Genomic DNA, 21310 nt, shown 5'->3' with positions numbered 1-21310 from the left:
ACCCTAATTTATGCCATAGAGGGGCAGTTACTCTTTGTGTGGGTTTTTTGTCGCAAGCGGAGGGCGAGAGTTCAGACCTGTGTGCCCCTTGTGGTTTTGACACCAGCTTACACTCTTGGCATTCATTGATTAAGCAGTGATAGTGCCGATCAGGGCACTACCGCACGGAATGACCGTCTAGCCTTTAAACCAAGCATGTTTACATTTAGCTTAGAGAAAGAAGCGAGACAATACAAAATGAGCGCAAACTTCCCTGAGTGTTTAGTGAGCCTGAGGGCAGGGAGGGCTTTGCAGCGTTTACCATGGTGTAACAGAATGTAAAGCTTTGTCAACTTGAAAGGTTGTTACATTGTTTCACCTCAACTTCACACAAATATACCCATTTAAGGCAGCAAAACACCTTGCACTACATTTACATTAAAAATAATTAATTCTAGGATTGAAGTAGGGGTCTCCAGAGCAGAACAGTGTTCATTTCAGCTCCGGGGACCCCTGCTTCCAGAGATACTTACCGTCGTAGGGGGTGTCGGTATCTCTGTGGAGTTTAAATGTCCAGGTCATATGGATGACATCACGGCTTCCTATTGGCCAGCGTAACGGACATGCAAGCTGCCATTTCATTAGGCAAACAAGTTCCCTGGCTGCAGAGATATCGACACCGCTACAGAGGTAAGTATCTATGGAAGCAGGGGTTCTCCCCCCCCCACACACACACAGTAATGGGCTATAGTCCCATTAGCCAAATTATCAGCCACGACTGATAATGGCATCTCGCAAATCAGGGGGTCCCCAGAGCTGAAATCAATGGGGTTGGGCTCCGAAGACCTCTTGCTTCAACCCTATTTTAAAAAAAAAAAGGATTTTGGAATAAATCCAGATTATTAACAATCCAAAAGATATCCAGGAAATTCCCTTATACTAACCAACATATTGCACGCCCTCTCTTACAGTAATGGTGTTAGAGATGTAAGTCATTATACTGAATGTAAACTTTTTTTTTTTTTTTTTTACCAACCACTTGCAAACAATCAAAATAATGTTCCCTAAAGAAACCTAGGATACTGCCTTGGAGGCAAAGGCCCTCAGCTAACCAGATCTTTCCCCATCTAAGGTTACGGCCCCAGTCCTTAGCTATTGTCTACTACCAACCGTCTCTCTCCAACCCTCGACCTCAGCTAGTGACCCCAATGAGCCATACCCTCTCCTACCTACGACCACGGCAAGTTTATCTACGTTCCTTACTTCTCCTACCCTGACCCGGATACCCACGACTACGAATCTGCATTCTGGACACGGCTTTGCGGCTCCAAATTGATGTTTTTATATCCCCACCTCAGCCTCGCGGTTCAGTCCACTTTGTGGCGAGCACCCGTTACAAGATCTGCAACTATATAGGATAGTCCCTACTTAGACTTATGTCAGCTTTTACCAGTGGCATGTTCTGTAGGTTAAATGTAGGTAGATATCAAAGTGGGAATGGGTGGAGGGGGGAGAGAAAGGCTGATGCAGGGGCATCAAGTATTGGTAAAGGTGCATAAAGGGTAATCAAAGGTAGACATGGAGGGAAAGAAACACTTTTCAACTAGCACTCTTTATGAAAAAGGTGGAATAATGGATGCAGGTTAAATACAGATACGGCTTCTAAAGGCTAGTATAACCCATCGATATCCCACCCCCCTAGAGAGCGAAACACACCGATATGAGTGGAGGTGTCCTCTCCCTACAATAGGAACAGACTTAGCTGGCGTCACTGGCGGAGATAAAGCACTGACGTGCATTTCACACTACAAGTGCTTCTTCTTGTGTGGTGAGCCAGAATTAGTTACCTTCCCAGCCTTTATGATATTATGTTGCATTTTGCTCATCTTTACCACCACCTCCATTTTGACAAACAGCTGTGTAAGAGGGAGGTGCAGATGTACACACAAGGAGACAGTTTTGGGGAAATTAAAACATGGCTTTATTGTGCCTGTTCCCTTTAAACAATGCAGAGCATACAAAAATAAACAAATAAACACTTATCCCTGTGTAAAGGCTAACTCACTTTCCAGTCCCTCTCTACAAGACTGGGAGGACAAGTCCCTTACCAGCCTATCGCCCCAAAGTCGCAAATGGTCAGTCTCTATTCCGGCTGGGTGTTTGATGAGGGCCAGCCTTTCGGTCAGTTCCTGGGTTTGCAGCACCCTGAACAAAGGTCTGTTCCCCTGTGACTTGCAATCAGCATACAGTAATCCTCCCTGCTCAAAAATCTCTGGTTTGTTCACAGCAGGAGGATTTTAAACTGGTCTGATTAACCAGGTGCTGATAGGGTTGCCAGGTGTCCAGTATTGAACTGGACTTTCCTGTATTTGGACACTCTGTCCAGTAAAATATTAGAGGTAATACTGGACATGTACAGTATGTGTCCGGTATTACCTCTCTTTACTTAGTGACCTGACCGGCTTGGGGGGGCCACAGAATTTCCCCGAGCAGTGCTATTGCTAAGGGGCTGGGCAGCTTCCTCCATCCTGATTGGCTGCTGCTGGGTAATAAAGCCACTCAGGAGGAGGTGTCAGGAGCCTGGAGGTGGAACCAAGGAGAGAAGGAAAGAGCATGGAGCGTGAGCTTCTCTCGAGCGCCATTGTGTCCGGTATTTTTGGAGAAGCTACCTGGCAACCCTAGGCGGAGGCTGGTTAATTATTTTTAGCTGCAATCAACCTGCTCCCTGCTGGAGTTCTGTGACCAGTAGAGGCTTTTAAATTGCAGCCTCATTGAGACAGGGTTGCTTCCCTGTTACAAGCTGCTTATTTTGTCAAATGTACAGCGTGTAGGATTTATGTTTGTCTAACTGTTTCCTCATCCGATAGGGACATATTTTATATCTTATGACATTATTTTATTAGGTAATTTTTAGTAAAAGTTTTAAGCTGTATCCATTATTACACCTTTTTCATAAAGAGTGCTAGTTAACAGGGGTTTTTTCCCCCCTCTGTGCCTACGGTTTAATATAGGTGACTGACACATTTGTACTGTACTGTATTTATATAGCCAGTTACTTGTTCCCCTTTATAAACACTTTACTACCCGAGAGGTGAGCAACACATTGCTCCACAATTCATCTCCATTATACCAAGCTGCAGAATAATAAATTATCAGTGGTCCAAGTGGCTTAAAAGGAACTAAAAAACAAACAAAAAACAATCAACATTAATTTATTATACAGTGGGGCGATGATGCTCTTTGGATTCTGTTTGAGAAAGATTTAAGCAACATTAATGTTGTTAAAACAAAAATAGAAAGGAATTGAAGGTTTCTAAAACAAATCCTTTTTTTTTTTTCTTTAAAAATAAAGTGGAATTGCAAGTTTGTGAATAAAAAAAAAAGTTATTGTTTCTCTGGGTGTGGGGGAAAGTAATTCCCCATACCCCTATCACAATACCCCCATCACCCCTCCAAGGGACATGGTTTTCTTCTAGACATGGTCATGCCATCGAGTATCATCAAACTGCTGACAGCAATGAAAAGCTCTCTCCAGGCTATTAACACTTAACGAGCAAAAGGACAATGCATGTCTGGTGATATCCCTCTATCTCAGGAGCTGGGGGCAGGAACAGACTGAGATCCTCCCCACTATGTGCAAGGACAATGAGCCTCCTTCTCTGGCCCCTCCCTGTAGCCTTTGAGCCTCCTCCTCCTGCCCCTCCCTGCAGCCTGTGAGCCTCCTCCTCCTTCCCACTGCCCCTCCCTGCAGCCTGTGAGAGCAGCACTCCCCTCCACCAGCACAGGCAGATACACAGCCAGACACACAGAGCAGAGCACGTACCGTGCGGGATCTCAGCACAAACACCCCCTTATCTCGGGACCCCCTTCTCCTAGCTGGTGGAATACTATTTGCTGTGGTTTCTCCTGGGCTTCTTGGTGGGGATATTGCTGCTTGCGGTGGTGTAGGCAGTGTCCCTGCTGCTGATTCCTGAGGCACTGCGCTTGGACGGGACCTCGGCAGCTCAGGTATGGGGGTGGCAGTGAGAAGCGGAACAGAGGGTGGGGAGGATGCACCGCTGCTTGTTACTCCGCTCGCATTGGGAGGTGCAGAGATCGCTGGTGCTGTGGCTGTTACATTACTGGCTTTGGGCTCTTTGAAGTTGTTGCTCTTTAAAGTCACAATGTTGCCATTATCTCACGTTTCCCTGGCACCTCCGCATCTGCCATTTCACCCCTTGGGACGTTGATAACTAGTCTAACTGCGTTTTGTTTTACATTGGGGCAACCTAGTGATAAAGGAGCATAAAGCACCATGTGTGACCATGAAACCCAGAGGTCCCCAAAGGACCCACATGTTGGCCAACCGAGTTCTACTGCTCATTGCTTACATAAGTTCAGCCCTCGCATGGGTGGGTGTTTATGTATGGTTGGAAGTGACGGTGTCTCCCATGTATTGTGAGCTGAAAGCCAGAGGTGAGCAGCTGGATCCTGTACCCCAGAGGAGGTGACTGATGTGCTCTTCTGTTTGATCTATACTGTGCGTGTGAGCATAGGAATTAGTTGGCGCTGTTGCTACTCCACAGTAAATGAAACTGACCTGTTACTAAAACAGTGAGGGTGGTGATTACAATGTGTGTCCCATTGCTATTTTCTCAGTATTAACGTGTTTTTAGACCCCCCACATGGGACGTTGCTCACAAACCTTTCATGGTGTCTAATCTAATAGTGTTATTATTAATTACATTTGGATCCTTTTCATATGTTGGATAAAATCATATTAAACTTGTTTCCTACCAGCTGGGGGTTACTGATTCAGCATTGGGTCTCTCTATAATTGGTGTTCTTTTTATTCTGGACGAGGACATTGTAAATATAGTCTAATGCACACGTTATTTTGTACGCTTAATGTGGTTTTAAGGCCTTATTTCATTTTGTCTGAAAAAAAGTTTTTGTCAGATGAACAATATTAAAACTAAATAATGAACTGACTTTTTTTCTTTCCAATGGTTACATGTGACTAATATTTTTTTTAACTAAAACATTAGCTCATAATTTGATACAGAAAAATCTAATGCAAATTGTAGTTTAGTTTGTTTAATATACATGAGTATAAGGCTCTGTGCTATGAAACATGGAGTCAAAGAATAGAGAAACATCTATCATTTGATACCTTCAATTTCATGTCAGAAAAAGTGGTATCTAGGATATTAGCATGGAATGGGTTTAAAATATAATAACCTATGACTTGTTTTGTTAGCTATTACTATTTTGTTGACCTTGTTATACCTGTTTGTAAAGTTCCTCACACACCCACATGTTGTTATATCAATATTTTTATTTTAGCCTTCATTGATTAGTCATACGGTGTTGGGGCAGAGCCTGAGTGCATGTTTGCTGATTAGATCTGAGCTAGCTGAGTACAGTATATATGAATGTTAGGCCCTGTTTATATCCAAGCTGATACAGTACCATTCTCCAGCACACGGTGTGTAGGAGATTATTTTGCTATATGAAGCTCCCACAGGTAAAAAACATGAACGTTTTGGTATTTCAGGAAACTCACTTAGATTGTAAGCTCTTGTGGGGAGGGATTCCCTTTCCTAATTTCTACTTTTATGTATGAAGCTTGTATTCCTATTAGGTCACGTGTAAAGCGCTATGTAAATAAAGATATACACAAACACACACTGAATATTAATATTCTTATGTGGTTCTGAATATGTACTCGGCACTACAAAGTGAAATACACAGTTGATTAAGACAGTACAAGATCAATGCAAGGGTGAGTGCTAAAGAAACAAAAGGAGTCCCTACCTCAGAGAGAATACAATCCAAGCAGTGTAGTTGGAGATGCCTACAGTATAGATACAAAAAGATACTTGTGAATGTATCTATATGCACTTAAATGAAATCAACAGGATGGAAAAATTGCACGATATGCAGTAGGTTCAGCAAAGGTTGGTTAACATTAGTAAAAATACTATTGAAAGGCTTGTATGACAGGACAGCTGTCACTGGGAGAGAGAACTAGGCGAGGCCTCCCATGCTCTTTATAATATTTCAATTGATGTGAGACCATTCAACTGGTTTGTCAGATGCACATACACTTGAAGCAATTCCCTTTTTAATGTTCTCATAACAACAAAGGTCACTAAATACCTGGCACTTTGCACTATGACTTGCTGCTACAGTAGCTTCGATTGACTAGTTCCAAGTACGGCTCGTGTCTCTCACACACTTTAATTTTTGGAAACGATGCAAATATTTTGTGCCCTTTCACAAGGTGATTCATATCAGTACTTTAAAGCACGGGGTGCTCAACACCCAGTCCTCAAGTCTGCCTCCCCCCCCCCCCCCCAAACAGGTCAGGTTTTCAGGATGGCCCAGGTTGCTCAGTCTTTGATTGACATCCTGAAAGCCTGACCTGTTGGAGGGGGCTTGAGGACTGGATGTTGAATCATTTGGGCATATCATTGTCTTGTATTGGACAACATTTTTTAAATATATTCTACAAAGTTGAGTGATGGCGTGCCTGTACTACTGTCTTATCGGTGATTACGTTGAAGACCTTTGGTTGTCTTGCTTTGTTTAAACCCATGCTATGTTTATATATGTGCAGTCACATGGGGCTCATCCTCCTGAAATAACATATTAACAACACACACTTTCATAATTAAGGCTTTGTAACATTAAAGGCAAAAGCCTGGCCACAAAGGCATCTCATTTCAGAGCTAGTAATGAAAGCTTTGATGTGGAATTGAATGAGGTTTCCCCTCCTCTGGGTTTGAAAGGCAGACATGGCTTTTGTAATTTGTCACCGGACAAATTCATTTCAGGGTTTGTGAAAACAATGGGGGGTGACATGGAGAAAATACAGCCGAGCTTTGTTCATTACGGAGATGTGATAAGACATACACTTCAATTGTGGTCTCGTCGTGGTGTTCTGGTGATGGGGCCTAAAGTACTTTTAATGCACTATGGTTTTAGTCCCTTTTTTTATTTGTTACTTTTAGTGTGATATCTGCTGTATTAAGTAAATATACAGAGTTGTATTGGTCGTATTATTAAATATTACCTTTGGCACTGTGAAATCTAAATCTAATACCTATGATGACATGTAATACATATGATTAGCAGATAGGCAGTATCTTATGACCAGGTAAATCACAATTCGTTAAAGCCTGATGACTGTTATCAATTAACAGCTATTCAAGTTAATTATGTTTGCCCCTTCAAGTTGTGATTTTATTATTTTTTTTTATTATTTTGTACAACTTGTGTATAAAGTTGTAAACTTTATTGAATTTAGGCTCAAATTGAACAAATTCACGATAGGGAGAGATATTAAATGAAATCCTGATGACAGTATTTGAACAAAAAAGTCTGACTTAAAATTAACTAGTTCATTTACAATGTTGACAAACATGACCATCAAAATGATGAAACCAAAAAAAAATACTGTGAGTTGCCTGATATTTAAGTGACCTGGGCACATTCACTGGGGTATATTGATTGGCTTCTTGGGCACTTCGAACTCGTTGTTATTACCTAAAAAAGGCCCTTTAACTGCTTCAGTGCACTAATGGAGGAGTGAGGGTTTAGGGGTCATTGGGTTGAAGTAACAGTGAAGTTAGCCCTTTAGGACTCTATCACAGCTAAATCTACATTTGACCCCACAGTTTTCTGTAATTGTGCTGATTATATGCAAATTGTGTTGGTAAAGGGATAATTAGAGGATACACAGGTCACGTTATCTTGGTCACTTGTCCATGCATCCCCTGATTCAATTATTAGTTTTTAGTTTAACAAGAAAGCTCAGTAGACTGCTATCGGGATTGTGCTTCCAAGTATATTTCGATTGGGCATATTTATATTTACTGAATTAAACACTGGTTACAAACTGGATTTGTTTTTGTTTTTACGTAGATTGTCACTAAAGAGAGCGCTGTTGGCATTTACTAGTATAACAGTTAGCAGTCTGCTAAATGTGTCACGTGGCAGTAAGGTGTGGTGAAGTGGCTCTGTTGTTTGACCTGGATACACACAGACGTATGGGTTCAGTTTCTGTTTTCAGGGCCGACTCCGTTTATCTCCCCACAGCTCAGGTTACCTAACTGTAATTGAGCAATGCCATTAAGATTGTTCCTGCCTGCGGCTTTCATAATTGATTGCTACAGTACCAGTGTGTTCTCAGGATTCCACCCAAACGTTGCTGTGTGCGCCTCTGAAAATGAAATGTAAGGCTCTTGGGGAATATGTCTTGAATAAAATCTGTTTCATGATATTTCTGTTAGTGAGTATTGCTTCCTGCGGCGTTTGTACGGGCCTAAAGACCAGTAAATCGCTACAGTCTGTTGCTAAGCAGCAGCCTACAAGTGGCACTTCTCTCTCTTTAAATATTTTCAATGGCTTGTTATATGTGGCCACTAAAACGTTATTATCTCTTGTGAGGACCGATGATGGCTTCGGCTCACGGTGATCGTACAACAGCACAGGGGTTCAAAGTTGAAGGCCGCCTGCACCTTCAATCAATGTTTTAGTGAATAATAAAACCGGTGGAGTAATAGAATTGCATTGTTTAGTGCTCTCGTCATGTTCTTAAAGTAGGGAGCCTGCTCGGGCTGCACAGTGCTATATGGCTGTGAGCATAGCAAGTACTCACTGAAAACATTGATTTAAAATAAGGTGCGCTGAGCCAGGTCAACACCTTTTGCTGCCAGTGGAGCTGAAAATCCATCCGGGCCTCTCTTGATTTGCAATCTAGCCTGACAGTGAAGGAGTTAAAAGTGACATATTTATCATTACTGCTTCTTTTGTACAAACGTGCAGGTTGCAATTTTCTTTATTTTCTAGCTCTTTCAATTTGAAGTATAGCCGTAGACTTCACTGGCATGGGACCGCGTGTTGCTTTTCGGGACAGTGGCCACCTTACTAGACTAGGCTGCTCAATACAGTACAACAGTTTGACACATTAACAAAGGCAGTGGTGTTTTTCTAGAGACAATAAGTGCTGAAACTCTAAGTAAATTAACCTAATTTATACCTGAGCTTTCATAAATGTTGTATTTTGAAATAATAATGTGGCAGAGAAAACTACAGATTCCAGCCCCATTCCTAATAATATTATCTTCAGTATGCGACACAGTTTGTTCTCTAAAACAACTTGGCTTCTCTGAGTTCCTCTATAAAATAGCCCAGCAGCATTGGAATATTTGTGTGGGTCACTCGCAGATTACAACAATGCCGCTGCTTAGTCCGTATCCTGTAAGTAGGTTCTTCTCCAAGCAGCTGGGTTTTTGTTAATATAACTCTGTGCTAAACTTCCAACAATAAATGACAAGTGAACAAATATTCAGAATCTACGTGTACTTTTTTTTAAATTGATTTCATATTTACTGTCCACATTGCTGAAACATAACTCCATATGTCAGTGCAGAGTGGGTGAGATGTCAGATGTTGGTGTTCAGATGTGTACCTGAATCCTGCTAGATCAAACGGCTCGACAGCCCCCTGGTAATTAGCATTACACAAGTCACAGAATGAAATGAGTCATACCTGCAAGCACTGAGAAATCGTTAAACGTTAGTACTTCTTCGAAGAAAGACTAACCAAATGCGTAGTTCGTAGCTTGGGGGAAACGCACCAAATATTTCCTGTCCTCTGATCGGTGAGAACAAAACAATGTGTTAATAGAACGTGGGGGTTTTTTTTGTTTCCTTTTCAGGCCCAATGACAGAATTTGGCATTCGGAATATGGACCAAGTGGCTCCAGTTTACAACATGCACAGAGGAGGAATGCTGAAGGTAAGATCTCCCCCCCAGACTCCTGCCAAAACCCATCCCAAGAATTCTTCCTTTCAGTTCTTAACTCTCCCTGCCAGGCAAGCCTGCTACACACCGCATTGTGTGTGTAATGGTGCAGTCCTACTTATGGAAACTCAATAAGTTAATAATATTGTACGGTGGGAAAGTGCTATTGTATCTTTTTTTTGTGTGAAAAATATTGATCTAAAATACCATTATTGCCACCTGTCAGTGGGAATATTAAAATAAGTGCTGCTTATTAACCCAGCTCCAACCACGTCTTTACATGGGGGTCCGTTCCAAAGCAGCATGCATTTTAGTTTGTTGCTTTTTAAATCCGTTTATCGTACCTTAACTTTTTTTTTTTTAACCCCCTTCAATTCCAGAGGGAGCTGCCATCTCTGTGGCCACGGACCCTCTGGCACTAATGGGTCACGTGACTGGTCGTCAGAGCGATCACATTATACCTTCCGGTCACCGGCCGCTGGTGAAGGTGATTGGTCCGCCCCTTGTGTGTAATCCCATTGGATCGCAGCACAGCCCCTGGAATACATGCAAATAGCCATGGCATCCAGCGTACGCCTTGGCCTCTGAGGAGGCACTCTTTATGACGTACACTATACGTCGTTGGGACACGGAAGCCATTAAATGACACCAGTAGTTGTATGGCAAAGTGCTTTTTCACTTAGCTGCAGCACCAACATATTGTGGAATAAGACTGCATCCCTGTCCATGTAAGTCATGGCAGCGCTTCCTCTGGTATGATGTATACCATTGCTGAGCATTACAATTCGGACCAACATCAGGACCAATAAAAAAAAAACAATGTAAAGATTCCCGCTCTTCGGGTTCTATTTGTCAGTGTGGTATTTTGCACCCGACCCAGAGGATTATGGGATATGGGCTCCTTTGTTTGCTAAACTGAGGAATTTCTGGTTTAAAACTGATTTGTATATGTTAATGCACGTCTCATTGTTCCCTTATCACTGACTCAAACGTAAGTATTTGCACATCGCATAGTGACCACACCTTAGGGCACTTAACTCATGTTAATTTCTGACTGATACTGATTGAGTCATAGCCATTGTCTCTTAACCTGTGTGTGACTCTTACCTGAAGTCCAGACATCTGGTTTATGATTAATACATATCTCTCCCCCCTGTTGAATGCAAGGGTTGTACTTGAGTGGTGGGGTCTATTTGCCAGAGCAAAATAAAGTATAACATCTGAATGTCACGAGATAAGATTACTTGGCCTTGGAGTTTCACTTCCATGGTAGGCCTCCTGCATACACGCTAATAATGAAGATGCCAAAGGTGGTTAGCACCTGTAGCAATCCTTCCACCTTTAGGTATTGTATTGTATGTCTTTTTATTTATATAGCGCCAAAAGTGTACTCCGCGCTTCACAAAGAATACAGTACAGGGAATTTTAAAAATACAATAAGTGCAGCAAAAATCGGACAATGGGAAAGGAAATCCCTGACCCGAAGAGCTTACAATCTAAGATGTAATATTTTAGGTGTCTGTCTATTAATTGGTACGGTCATATTTGATTTAAAAAAAAAAATGGGGATTGACAATTTTATTTTAAATCTAAAATGTGACAGTCCTGTCACAAAGATTAGATAAAGATTGCATGGTAACCAAATGCTGTGAAGGACAATTTTATGAATCTTGGAAAAAGCAAACCATGCAATATCCTACTACTGTACATGTTTGTTTTGTAATAAACCAGTTCTGTAGTATTGGATAATACTTTCTTTTTTTTTTTTTAAATTAAACCCTTGATGATATTTGTAATGAGTTTAAATAATTTTATTATTATAATATGCTGAGCATCCTTTAGATTTCGATAGCAGGTTTTAGCCGACTACCCCAGCACTGCAAGATTTAGCAACACTTTCCTGTTTGTGATCATTTGTTGCCAATATTCCTAGCAGTTTTAGCTGCACACTGTAACAATAGATCATGCTACATAAGGATACATTGTAGCGGCTGAGTTACACCCACTGATGGATTGATTGAAACTGAAAGGTAGCCATTTAATGAAAACAAGAGACACGGCGCAAAAAGCTCATAGTGAAGGCAGCCATTTAGTGAACCCTGGGAAACCGGATCTTTGCTGATCAAACACGGAAGAACCATTTGAGTGGCAGTTTAGGTAATTAGTTTTCAATAAAGGTGATCAAATGTTGCGTATATTAAAACAAAAAAAATCTTTTTAAACATTTTTTTTTTCGAAGTGCTGCTTGGATTGCCTTTTAAAACCTCAAACTATCTTATACATTTAAAAAAATAAAAATAAATGGTTGATGTATTTTTGCACCTATGATTTAGATAGAGCCCATTAAACAGATTCACTTTGGTCCTAAGTGGGACAGCACCATTAAAACTAAACCTAGTATCACGTTTTTCTTTTTTTCCACACCTCTTATGCTTAAATTAGTTACTCTTAAATGGTTTCTCTTGGGTGTGTTCTCTTTGCTTCTGGAAAATCCGCATGATTATAATCCTGTAGTTAAAAGGTCCATATTTTTAGCATGCCCTAATAAACTGTGCTGTCCTGAACTCTTAAAGCCCACACAATGCAAATGATATATGCAGCAGGAATGTGTCCACTGATTATGCCACGTCACCTTTTTATTCATATAAATAGTGGGAAGGAATATAATTATATGGTAAATAGCTCTGTTATTTACTCATCACATAGCAATTATTTTGCTATAAGACACTAGTTGTTAGGAAGGCTAATATTGTTTTATTGAAATGTCTTCATTTAATGACCAGGAGATAATCCAGTCACTAATGTATGTAATTTCTATGCTTGCTGTCATTCATTTTAATGTAACTTTAATTTAAATGAAAATGCTGTTTAGTGCAACTTATTGCTCACTGATTTAGTTATGAATCCATTTACATATTTCTGAATGTGGAAACATAACTAATATTCTGTCTTCAGTTCTTGATTTATGAATCCGTTCTGCAAATGATAAATGTGATGTAGATACAGACTGATGGTCGTTATGAGTCCACTCTGATTTAGGTGACCTTTTTTAATGACCAGGTTCATATAATTGTTTCGACATATGGTACCATTTTGAAATCTAGGTAATGGTACACAAAGGAGAATAATCCTAATTCTAACAAACATTTTATATTAAATTAAAAAATGCCTTCACTATATGGAGCAACCCTTTCATCGTTTCCAGTCTTTTTTTTAGATGCTATACCTTGGGATTACACTAAGGTCAGATGTGCGGGATCGCACCTCCTATCTGGTGTTAACTTCCATTGACTGACTCTAATGGCCGTTATCGATGGATTGCGGTGCGATACCCTATATGGGACCTTGGTGAATGTCTCCCAAGACATTATTCATAATGCTGTGAAGCCACTTACCCATGGTGGAGGAGAGCTAGCTGCCATTTACTTGGACATAGGAATGAATGAATGAAATGTATCTCCAGCACAGGGAGGGCATCTTCACGGCATATTGAACAAGAGCCTATGATGTTCCTGTGCATGTCAAACTCTGCCCTCGGCTGTTTCTGGCTTTACAACCCCACTATTGTGAGCAGTTTGGCAGAACGTCTAAACAATAATACAGAGTGTTGTCTTACAAAACCACTTGGTATCATAAACTCAATTGACACCATCTTACATATTAGAAAAAAGCATGTTACATGTACATGTTTGTGTTATTAAATGTCTCGTGCAACTGTTGTTAAAATGGCGACGGACCTGATTTTTATGCAGTGGACATTTTGAGAAGTATACAGGATCAAATGTGGGTTAATAGAATACACCATATAAAGTCATATATGGTTCCCTTTGATGACATTTCCAAGTTCAATTACCTGTAACACGTCATTAAAGAAGACTTTGCTACAAAGTGTAGTAAAAGTTTATTGTAACATAAAACATAGAAATGCAATTGATCACTTTTTATGGGAATTAGTCGGCTGCCCTTTGTGCATACAGTCTTAATACTAAGGTTATAGTGGTGACTCAGAGTTGGTTTTTAGTCTAATATTTCTCCGTTTCTGATGTGTAGGTTTGACATTTATTTTTTTATTTCCTTCCAGCGCCAGTTGGCGTTTGACAATGTGAACATATCCGCCTCTCTCTACACTGGGCTGTTTTCATCGTATGAAGAAGAGCAGGCGGTACCAACTGGCTTGGACTCTCTCTCCCATGGTGAGTTATATTTTTTCCCTTTGTGTCTATGGCTGCTGGAAGTAATGTATACTCGCATCATGTTGCATTGGGGGGAAATGACACATCTTAAAAGTTGATTTTTCCATTGGTTCTGGAAGACTTTGTGAAACATGGTGAACAAATGTATAATCTTTGACTTGCTGAAGAGGGTCGTTTTTATCCTGGTTTGTGACTGGAAGGCTGAAAGCCCAGTCTCCATTTTCCTTCCAGAAAGGACCTGCTGGTCTGTATCATTGTATTGGTGAAAAAAGTTTAATGGTGGGGGGGAGGGGTGTTTAAGGCCAATTTTGATATCTTTAATTATTTTGCTTCGGTTTATCGGACTCCTTAGCCATTTTCAGTGAATAAATATGGCCATTAATAATGATCTGTTAGAAAGGTCATTAGGTGTGTGTGTGTGTTGTCTTTATTTCCACACATGAATACATCGGAATGTGTACTGTATGTTCTGATTCTGTAATCTGTAAAGCCGGACGTATCCTAAATAAGTTTTCTGCCCGTATCCCTTTTATTCAACACATTATGCACATTTGATCTCTTTTCAGATTCAAACACGTGCGAGTTGCCTCTCCTAACTCCGTGCAGCAAAGCGGTGATGAGTCAAGCTTTGAAAGCGACGTTTAACGGTTTCACAAAGGAGCAGCGGCGTCTTGGCATCCCAAGCAGTAAGCACGATTTGTTGCTTTAAAGCTATTTGCCAGCATCCCGGGGACATTTGTTATTTCATTGTGATATCATAGTGGGTTATGTAGTAACAAGTTTACACCCACTATAAAGCATGCCGAATACCCACAAGTATTTTTGCAGACAGCTAGCACCTACGTTGTGTGTTTATAGTAAATGTTACTAGTACAACATTTTCTTCTGTCATGGTGTAAATAGCACCTTTTTAGCTGTGTAACTGTTTAAAGGTTAAAAATGCTATTTATACCATGATCAAGGAGGAATGCTAATGTGCCTGGACATGTTAAGGGAAAGGTAGGTGGGTGAATAGGAGGGGGTAGCGAGGGAATTCCCATTTGAGCAAGAGACAAAAACATTCCTCGTATATTTATACATTTTATTTTCTGTGCCCACATTAGTCAAAACAGAGATAATGTTTGTTTTTCATTCCGTCCATAGACGGAAGGTAAATGCATCACCACTTTGCAGCTCAAGCCATATATGTGCAATTTATTAGTATGGCATGGGTTGCAGGTCTCACCTATGGAATGTACAGGGGTAATCCTTCCCGGGCTGAGAATTAACGAAGGACGGGCATTTTTAAGAGGTTTTCTGGGGTTTGCTCAAACAAGCTTAAGTAATTTAAAATAATTGTTGACACTTTGTTTACATGGTAAGCATGCTTTGGATGTTTTTATTATCTTTATCTAATGTCCTCTAAATTAGAGGTGCGTGGTTTTTGCTTTGCTTACTGTTTTCATTGGTCAAACAGAAAAAAAACAAGTAGCTGATCCGATTAAAGTCAGGGGGACTCAAAGTGGCATCCTTCATTTTTAATAGCATTAAAAAAAAAACATTACTTTAAAGTTTGATTTTGAATCTTTCTGTGTTAAAATATTATTTGTGACTTGCTACATGGGGCTGCCTGTTTAATGTATGTAATTTCTATCTTACCTATAGATCCATGGCTATGGGATGAAAGTCAAGTGTGTCAGTGGCTTTTCTGGGCAGTAAAGGAATTCTCTTTGGAGAATGTGAATTTTCAGAAGTTCGTTATGACTGGACAGGCTCTATGCAACCTTGGGAAAGAACACTTCCTGGAGCTGGCTCCGGACTTCGTGGGTGACATTCTCTGGGAGCATTTGGAACAGATGATGAAAGGTAATTAGGAAGACGGTTGCGAAGATTTCGCAGTAATATTAAGTAGTTATGCAAACTCAAAGTAGACAAACACATTTTCGGATGCATATCTCAAATCTCATCATACGAAATACTTGTTGAACATTATAATACATGTATAGTCGGTTTAATTAGGGGCCTAAGCTAAATCGTGTGTATGGTTTTGAGAACCTAGGAGATTCCAAGCAGCTAACTCTCTTACCGTCTTGGAAACTCGTCAGAATGTTCTCAGTTTAAACATTCGGAGATTGTGATTTATCAATTGATATGTAAAGAAATATTGCCTCTCCTTTCCATGTGCATATTTTTGATGTGGGCAATATATTTTCTAATGTGAATGCGTGTTTTTGTTTTACTTTTAGACCATCAAGAAAAGGCACAGGATCAGTATGTTGACAGCTCTCAGCATGGCTCCATTTCTCAGTGGGTCAACACAGACTCCTTAAGTAAGTTGCCCTACTATTCCAGTTGTATTACTTGTTCTTGAATACTTTTTGCGAAGTATAATTTGGCAAAAGTTATTGAAGGCCTACAAACCATGAAATAGTGTCTGTGGGTCTGTGCGTTTGTTTTACACTGCATTTAATTTATTTAATCTGTTCTTGAGTGATTGTCGTCATTATTGAGGATGCATGTTCCATATTTCGTCTTCAATCATCATATGATATATTGAACAAGACAGTTTACCATTCAATCTAATTCTGTAACGTTGTTTCAGGTTTCAGTTTAGATCCCTTGCAGTGTGGATCACAGGTACACAGCTATGGCAAAACTGGACTGTTTAGTGAACTATGCCCGGTATCTCGTGGACCAAATCTCGAGCCAAAACAAGAATTCCAACAATATCCCAGTCCTTGCCTAAAATCCATTGGAGTAAACTATACCTCACTTAATCGTGACTTTGCAAGAAATAGCATTAATGTTCTGCAAAATTCTGGTAAGAACAATACATTTGCATTGTTTTATAAACCATGGCATTCATGCATAGAATCAGTTATATCTAAAAAAATGTATCTTTGTTTGATGCTCCTAGGTAAATCCAGAGACCACGACTCAGGAGACAGTGGTACAGAAAGCTTTGAAAGCTCAGATTCCCTGCTGCAGTCCTGGACCAGTCAATCTTCATTAGTAGACATGCAGCGTGTGCCTTCGTATGAGAGCTTTGAGGAAGAGGGCAGCCAATCCTTATGCTTAAACAAACCAACAATGTCTTTCAAAGATTATATTCAAGACAGAAATGATCCATTGGAACAAGGGAAACCAGTTATACCTGCAGCTATTCTTGCAGGTTTCACAGGTAAGATAATTGATCTTCCACACACATTTTCTTATGCAGGTGTTTTCTCATATACTGTGTTCTGATTGCAAATACTTTGCATACACTTCATGGTTCACCTTTTCTGTTTGTAAAGCCCTGAGGCTTATCACTACTTATGCTCCAGTGAATACATAGCGTTGGTTGATGTCAACAGAAATTTTCTATAAAATTTACTTTTTTTTTTTTAAAACGCAATCATGCAAAGACATGTGGTGGAAAAATATGGGAAATATACAAACCTTTTCTTTATCTCTACAAATTATACTTTTTTTTTTTTCTCACCAAATAGCTTTCAACAGATCCTTAAACAACCAAATGGGTACTTTTACTATGAGTTAATTTATATAAAATGTGTTTGGTAATACATAAGCATACAGAGCAGGGAATTATATATGTGTTTGTTCTGCCAAATGTTATTACACGGTTTTTAAATGCCTGTATTGTTTTTGTAGGGAGTGGACCAATTCAACTGTGGCAATTCCTGTTGGAATTATTAACTGACAAATCCTGCCAGTCATTTATCAGCTGGACTGGAGATGGATGGGAGTTTAAGCTCACTGACCCAGATGAGGTTTGTATTCTATATATATTTGAGTATTGTGGGTGTTACTGTATGGGTCACCCTTTGTTTCCACAGGTGCCTAAGGCAGAATAAGTGAGTTACTTGCTAAAGCCTTTTGGATATAACACCAGTGCAAAAGAGTTACACCAGATTTATCAAAGGAAAACCTCCCAGTTGCTTTCAGAAGGATTTATTTTCTTTGTAAAGTATGGTGCTGTGTTTTGCAGCCGGGAGACTTAAGTAGAGATATCAAAGTACATTTTTTTTCTGTTCAGTTCCAAAGGTAAACATCACCACCTACTGAAGTAATGACCATACCGTTTGGCATCGACATACAGTAATTAGTGTTTTGTAGGTGATGCTGCTGCTTTGGTAAAAAGATAAAATGCTGCAATAGTCTATGAAAGGCAATAACTATTAGTGTCTCGCTGGTTTATTTGAGCCTATTCCACCCTCTTAAACGCTCTCAAAATCCAAAAGTGAAAAAATAGACTACACGCTCAAAACGTTAAAAGAAAGAGCAGAACCGTTCACAAGTTGCTTAAACATACAGCGTAGCTCTGCCACAACTCGCATTGACATTATGGACATTGGCCATTGACAGTGCTGTGTACTCATTTGCTTGCCGCTACCCACTGCTGTTTTAACTGTGGTATGGTATCTGACCGTTCATTGAAAGAAGCAGGTTTGAGAGACCTGTGAAAGACCTGCAGATACGCAATGCATGTTCTTTACTGAATAGTGCATGACTGAGGCCCAAATTTACTAAGTGGCACTAAACCATAATGCACCTTATGGACACTTCATTTCAGCCTATGGCTTGGCACCTTCGAGTAAATATTGCCCTACATTTACTCAAGATGGCTACAGGTGTGTAACTTGGTAAAAAAATAACCTGACTCGTATTTACATGTCCCCAGGTTGCACGACGTTGGGGAAAAAGGAAGAACAAACCTAAAATGAACTATGAAAAGCTGAGCCGCGGGCTGAGATACTATTACGATAAAAACATAATCCACAAGACTTCAGGGAAGCGATATGTGTACCGCTTTGTGTGTGACCTTCACAACCTGCTGGGTTACACCGCTGAGGAACTCCATGCCATGCTAGACGTGCAACCAGACACAGATGTATGAGCCACCCAACTCCTCAATGGAGGATCATCCATGTGAAGAGCAAATCATTGTACTGTGAATAGGCCATTTGTGGTCAGTGTTGATGGACTGTTCAAGATGGTACAACTCTTCGGGGACTTAAAGGGCAATGTTTTTATTTATCTAGAGGCATTGGAGGGAGTGGTATCCATCAACTATCAGCTTTGGCTCTGTCCTTACGTGATGTTGAAGAGGTCTGATGAATGGCGCTTAAGGTGAATGCAGTCCTAACTTGAAGCAAATTGCACATAATTAACATGTTACTTTTTACCATTCATAATATGGTCGTAAAACGGTAATTGAATCCTTGGTTACCCAAATATGAATACCATTTAAAACAGATCAATTTTGCAGCTATGTTTTGTTCGGATACCATACAACAAACTGCCGATTCCCACAATATTGGACTTGCAAATCTACCACACGTTGGTTGTTTAGGACTGCACTTGTTTTATACACAATTTTCATGTAGAATTCACGCTAAGTGCACAAAGGTATGTTATTGTTTGTATCTAACCATTTCAAGTCGGCCTGTAAATAGTCCTTTCAGGACGTTTTCATATTCACATTATTATTTTATTTAATAACATGTATATTGTAATGAATCGAATGCCGAATAAATACAAGTCCAGGTGTAAATAGTGTTCTCCATCTGATAGGCTAATTGGCAGCACAAGTCAGAAGCACTTGTGATGGTGAGCAAGTAAATCGCCTTATGTAGTGTGTGTGTTTTGGGTAGGTTCGTTGCAAAAGCAGATTCCACTGTTCTTATGTCATTTAAATGAAGCCTGAAGTAGCTCATTTGGGTTATGACTTCTGATTGGAAAGAGCTGATTTGTTTAGAATGATTGCACTTCTGAATGAATTCCGTCTGCTTTCCATTTCTGTATCCAACATGTGTTCTCACGGTCATTGCCACATGATTTCACAAGATGAATCCTGTATTTTTAATAAAGTATCTGCCTCCTTTTAATAGTTTTGGGAGGAACATGTGTAGCAGCTATTTTTACTGCAAAATAATGTCCTGGAAATGTTGTTTTTGGTTTGTTTGGTTTTTTTTTGTTGTTTTTAAAGAATTTTATTTTTTATCGAAAGTGCCTTGTTGTAAAGCATATATTTCTGTATAGAATAATTCGATTCATTGGAGAAACAAATGGATCAAAAAATGATTAAAATCTTTTTGAGGAACTGCGTGGCGTATTAGACTTTATTGGGTTACCTACAGTAAATATTTGTGCTAATTTAGCATGGGGTCAAATACCTTTTATCTTCGGAAAGAAATACGTGTGTGTGGGTGTGTTTATGTATATACTTTTTGGGAGAGGAAGACAATGTTTTGGTTTCAGAAACCACAGGAATAAATACTTCAATGTCCTTTTTTTATTTTATTTTTTAAAGGCGCATTCCAATCAAAAAGCCACCCCCCCCCCCTCTTTACTGTATTGGAAGCATGGGGGGTCTCCGGAGCTGAACGCTGTTAGTTTCAGCTGCAGGAATTCTCCTGCTTCCTTTGACGGTTCCACCGGTTCTTTAGGTAGGTAGAAGTCGCCCTGACTTACACAGGTGCTTTTAAACCTTCATTTGGATTGCCACTGGTACGGTCTCCTCCAGGGGAATCGAGAAGCAGGGGGTCCCCGGAGGAAAAATAAATAAAGCAGCTCAACTCTGGGGACCCCATTGTAGAGGAAGCAATGTTAATAAAAAACATTTTTTTTTTTTTTTGAAGGTTGGGGAAATGGTTTTTGCCAAGGCCGTACCACACCTTTTTTATTTATAATGAAGAAAAACAAACAGTGTCAGCAGATCAGAATCCATCTAGTCTCCACATTGTATCTGCTGGGAAAGCTTGGACTCTATTAGGGACTAAGGTTTCTTTCATATTTAGGACAGCCTCGTTGATCACAACTTCTACCACCGCTAGTCCCTGTGGGGACCTATTTATTTAATTGTTTTACATTTTATTTAAATTAAAGCAAATGTAAATAGACATTTCAAGAAATAATTTCTATGATTCTTGTTAGGGCTGTGGCATTTCTTTATTTTTCATATTAACCAAATCGGTTTAACAAAGAAATATATAAAGAAGTATGCAGTTTTAATATAAAGCCATTACATGATGAGAATACCTTTTCTTGAATCTGCAATGCTTTGTAACTACATGTATGTAGATTTTTATTTATATAGCACCATCACCGCAGCAATACACATGACATTTATATAACACATAGTGGGAATAAGCGCTTCAGACATAAGTAACAGGAAAAGGGAGTCCCTGCACCGAAGAGCTTACAATCTCAGTGCCATGTACGTAAAACGTACAGATACAGTAGATGGGTGTTCTGGTAAATGCATCTGCAAGGGGCCATGGTCGATGTATGAGATGTATAGTATCAACCACGGAGCTACCTATATGTTCATTAATGAGGTGTTTTTAAGATGGGTGTTCAAA

The 21310-nt window shown here is 39.9% G+C and overlaps 1 protein-coding gene across 1 annotated transcript; it reads left to right on the top strand.

Moving 5' to 3' along the window:
• Positions 1-3732: 3732 nt before the first annotated feature.
• On the top strand, positions 3733-20052 carry ETS2 (ETS proto-oncogene 2, transcription factor). The gene is made up of 10 exons (XM_075593739.1): positions 3733-3987; positions 9686-9765; positions 13853-13964; positions 14531-14650; positions 15609-15809; positions 16190-16273; positions 16546-16764; positions 16861-17124; positions 17598-17716; positions 18628-20052. Exons 2-10 carry the CDS (start codon positions 9691-9693, stop codon positions 18841-18843), a joined length of 1410 nt encoding a protein of 469 aa, XP_075449854.1. The 5' UTR covers positions 3733-3987; positions 9686-9690; the 3' UTR covers positions 18844-20052.
• The last annotated feature ends 1258 nt before the right edge of the window (positions 20053-21310 follow it).

This window comes from Ascaphus truei, chromosome 3 (assembly GCF_040206685.1).
Source record: "Ascaphus truei isolate aAscTru1 chromosome 3, aAscTru1.hap1, whole genome shotgun sequence".
Lineage (NCBI taxonomy): Eukaryota > Metazoa > Chordata > Amphibia > Anura > Ascaphidae > Ascaphus > Ascaphus truei.
Note: the sequence above shows the minus strand (reverse complement) of the source record. Positions and strands in the feature narration are given on the sequence as shown.

Bases quoted from the DNA above. Each gene is read 5' to 3' on its own strand.
- ETS2 (XM_075593739.1), top strand. From the start codon at position 9,691: ATGACAGAATTTGGCATTCGGAATATGGACCAAGTGGCTCCAGTTTAC. The intron at 9,766-13,852 runs GTAAGATCTCCC...ATTTCCTTCCAG, and splicing joins ACAGAGGAGGAATGCTGAAG to CGCCAGTTGGCGTTTGACAA. The intron at 17,125-17,597 runs GTAAGATAATTG...TTGTTTTTGTAG, and splicing joins TATTCTTGCAGGTTTCACAG to GGAGTGGACCAATTCAACTG.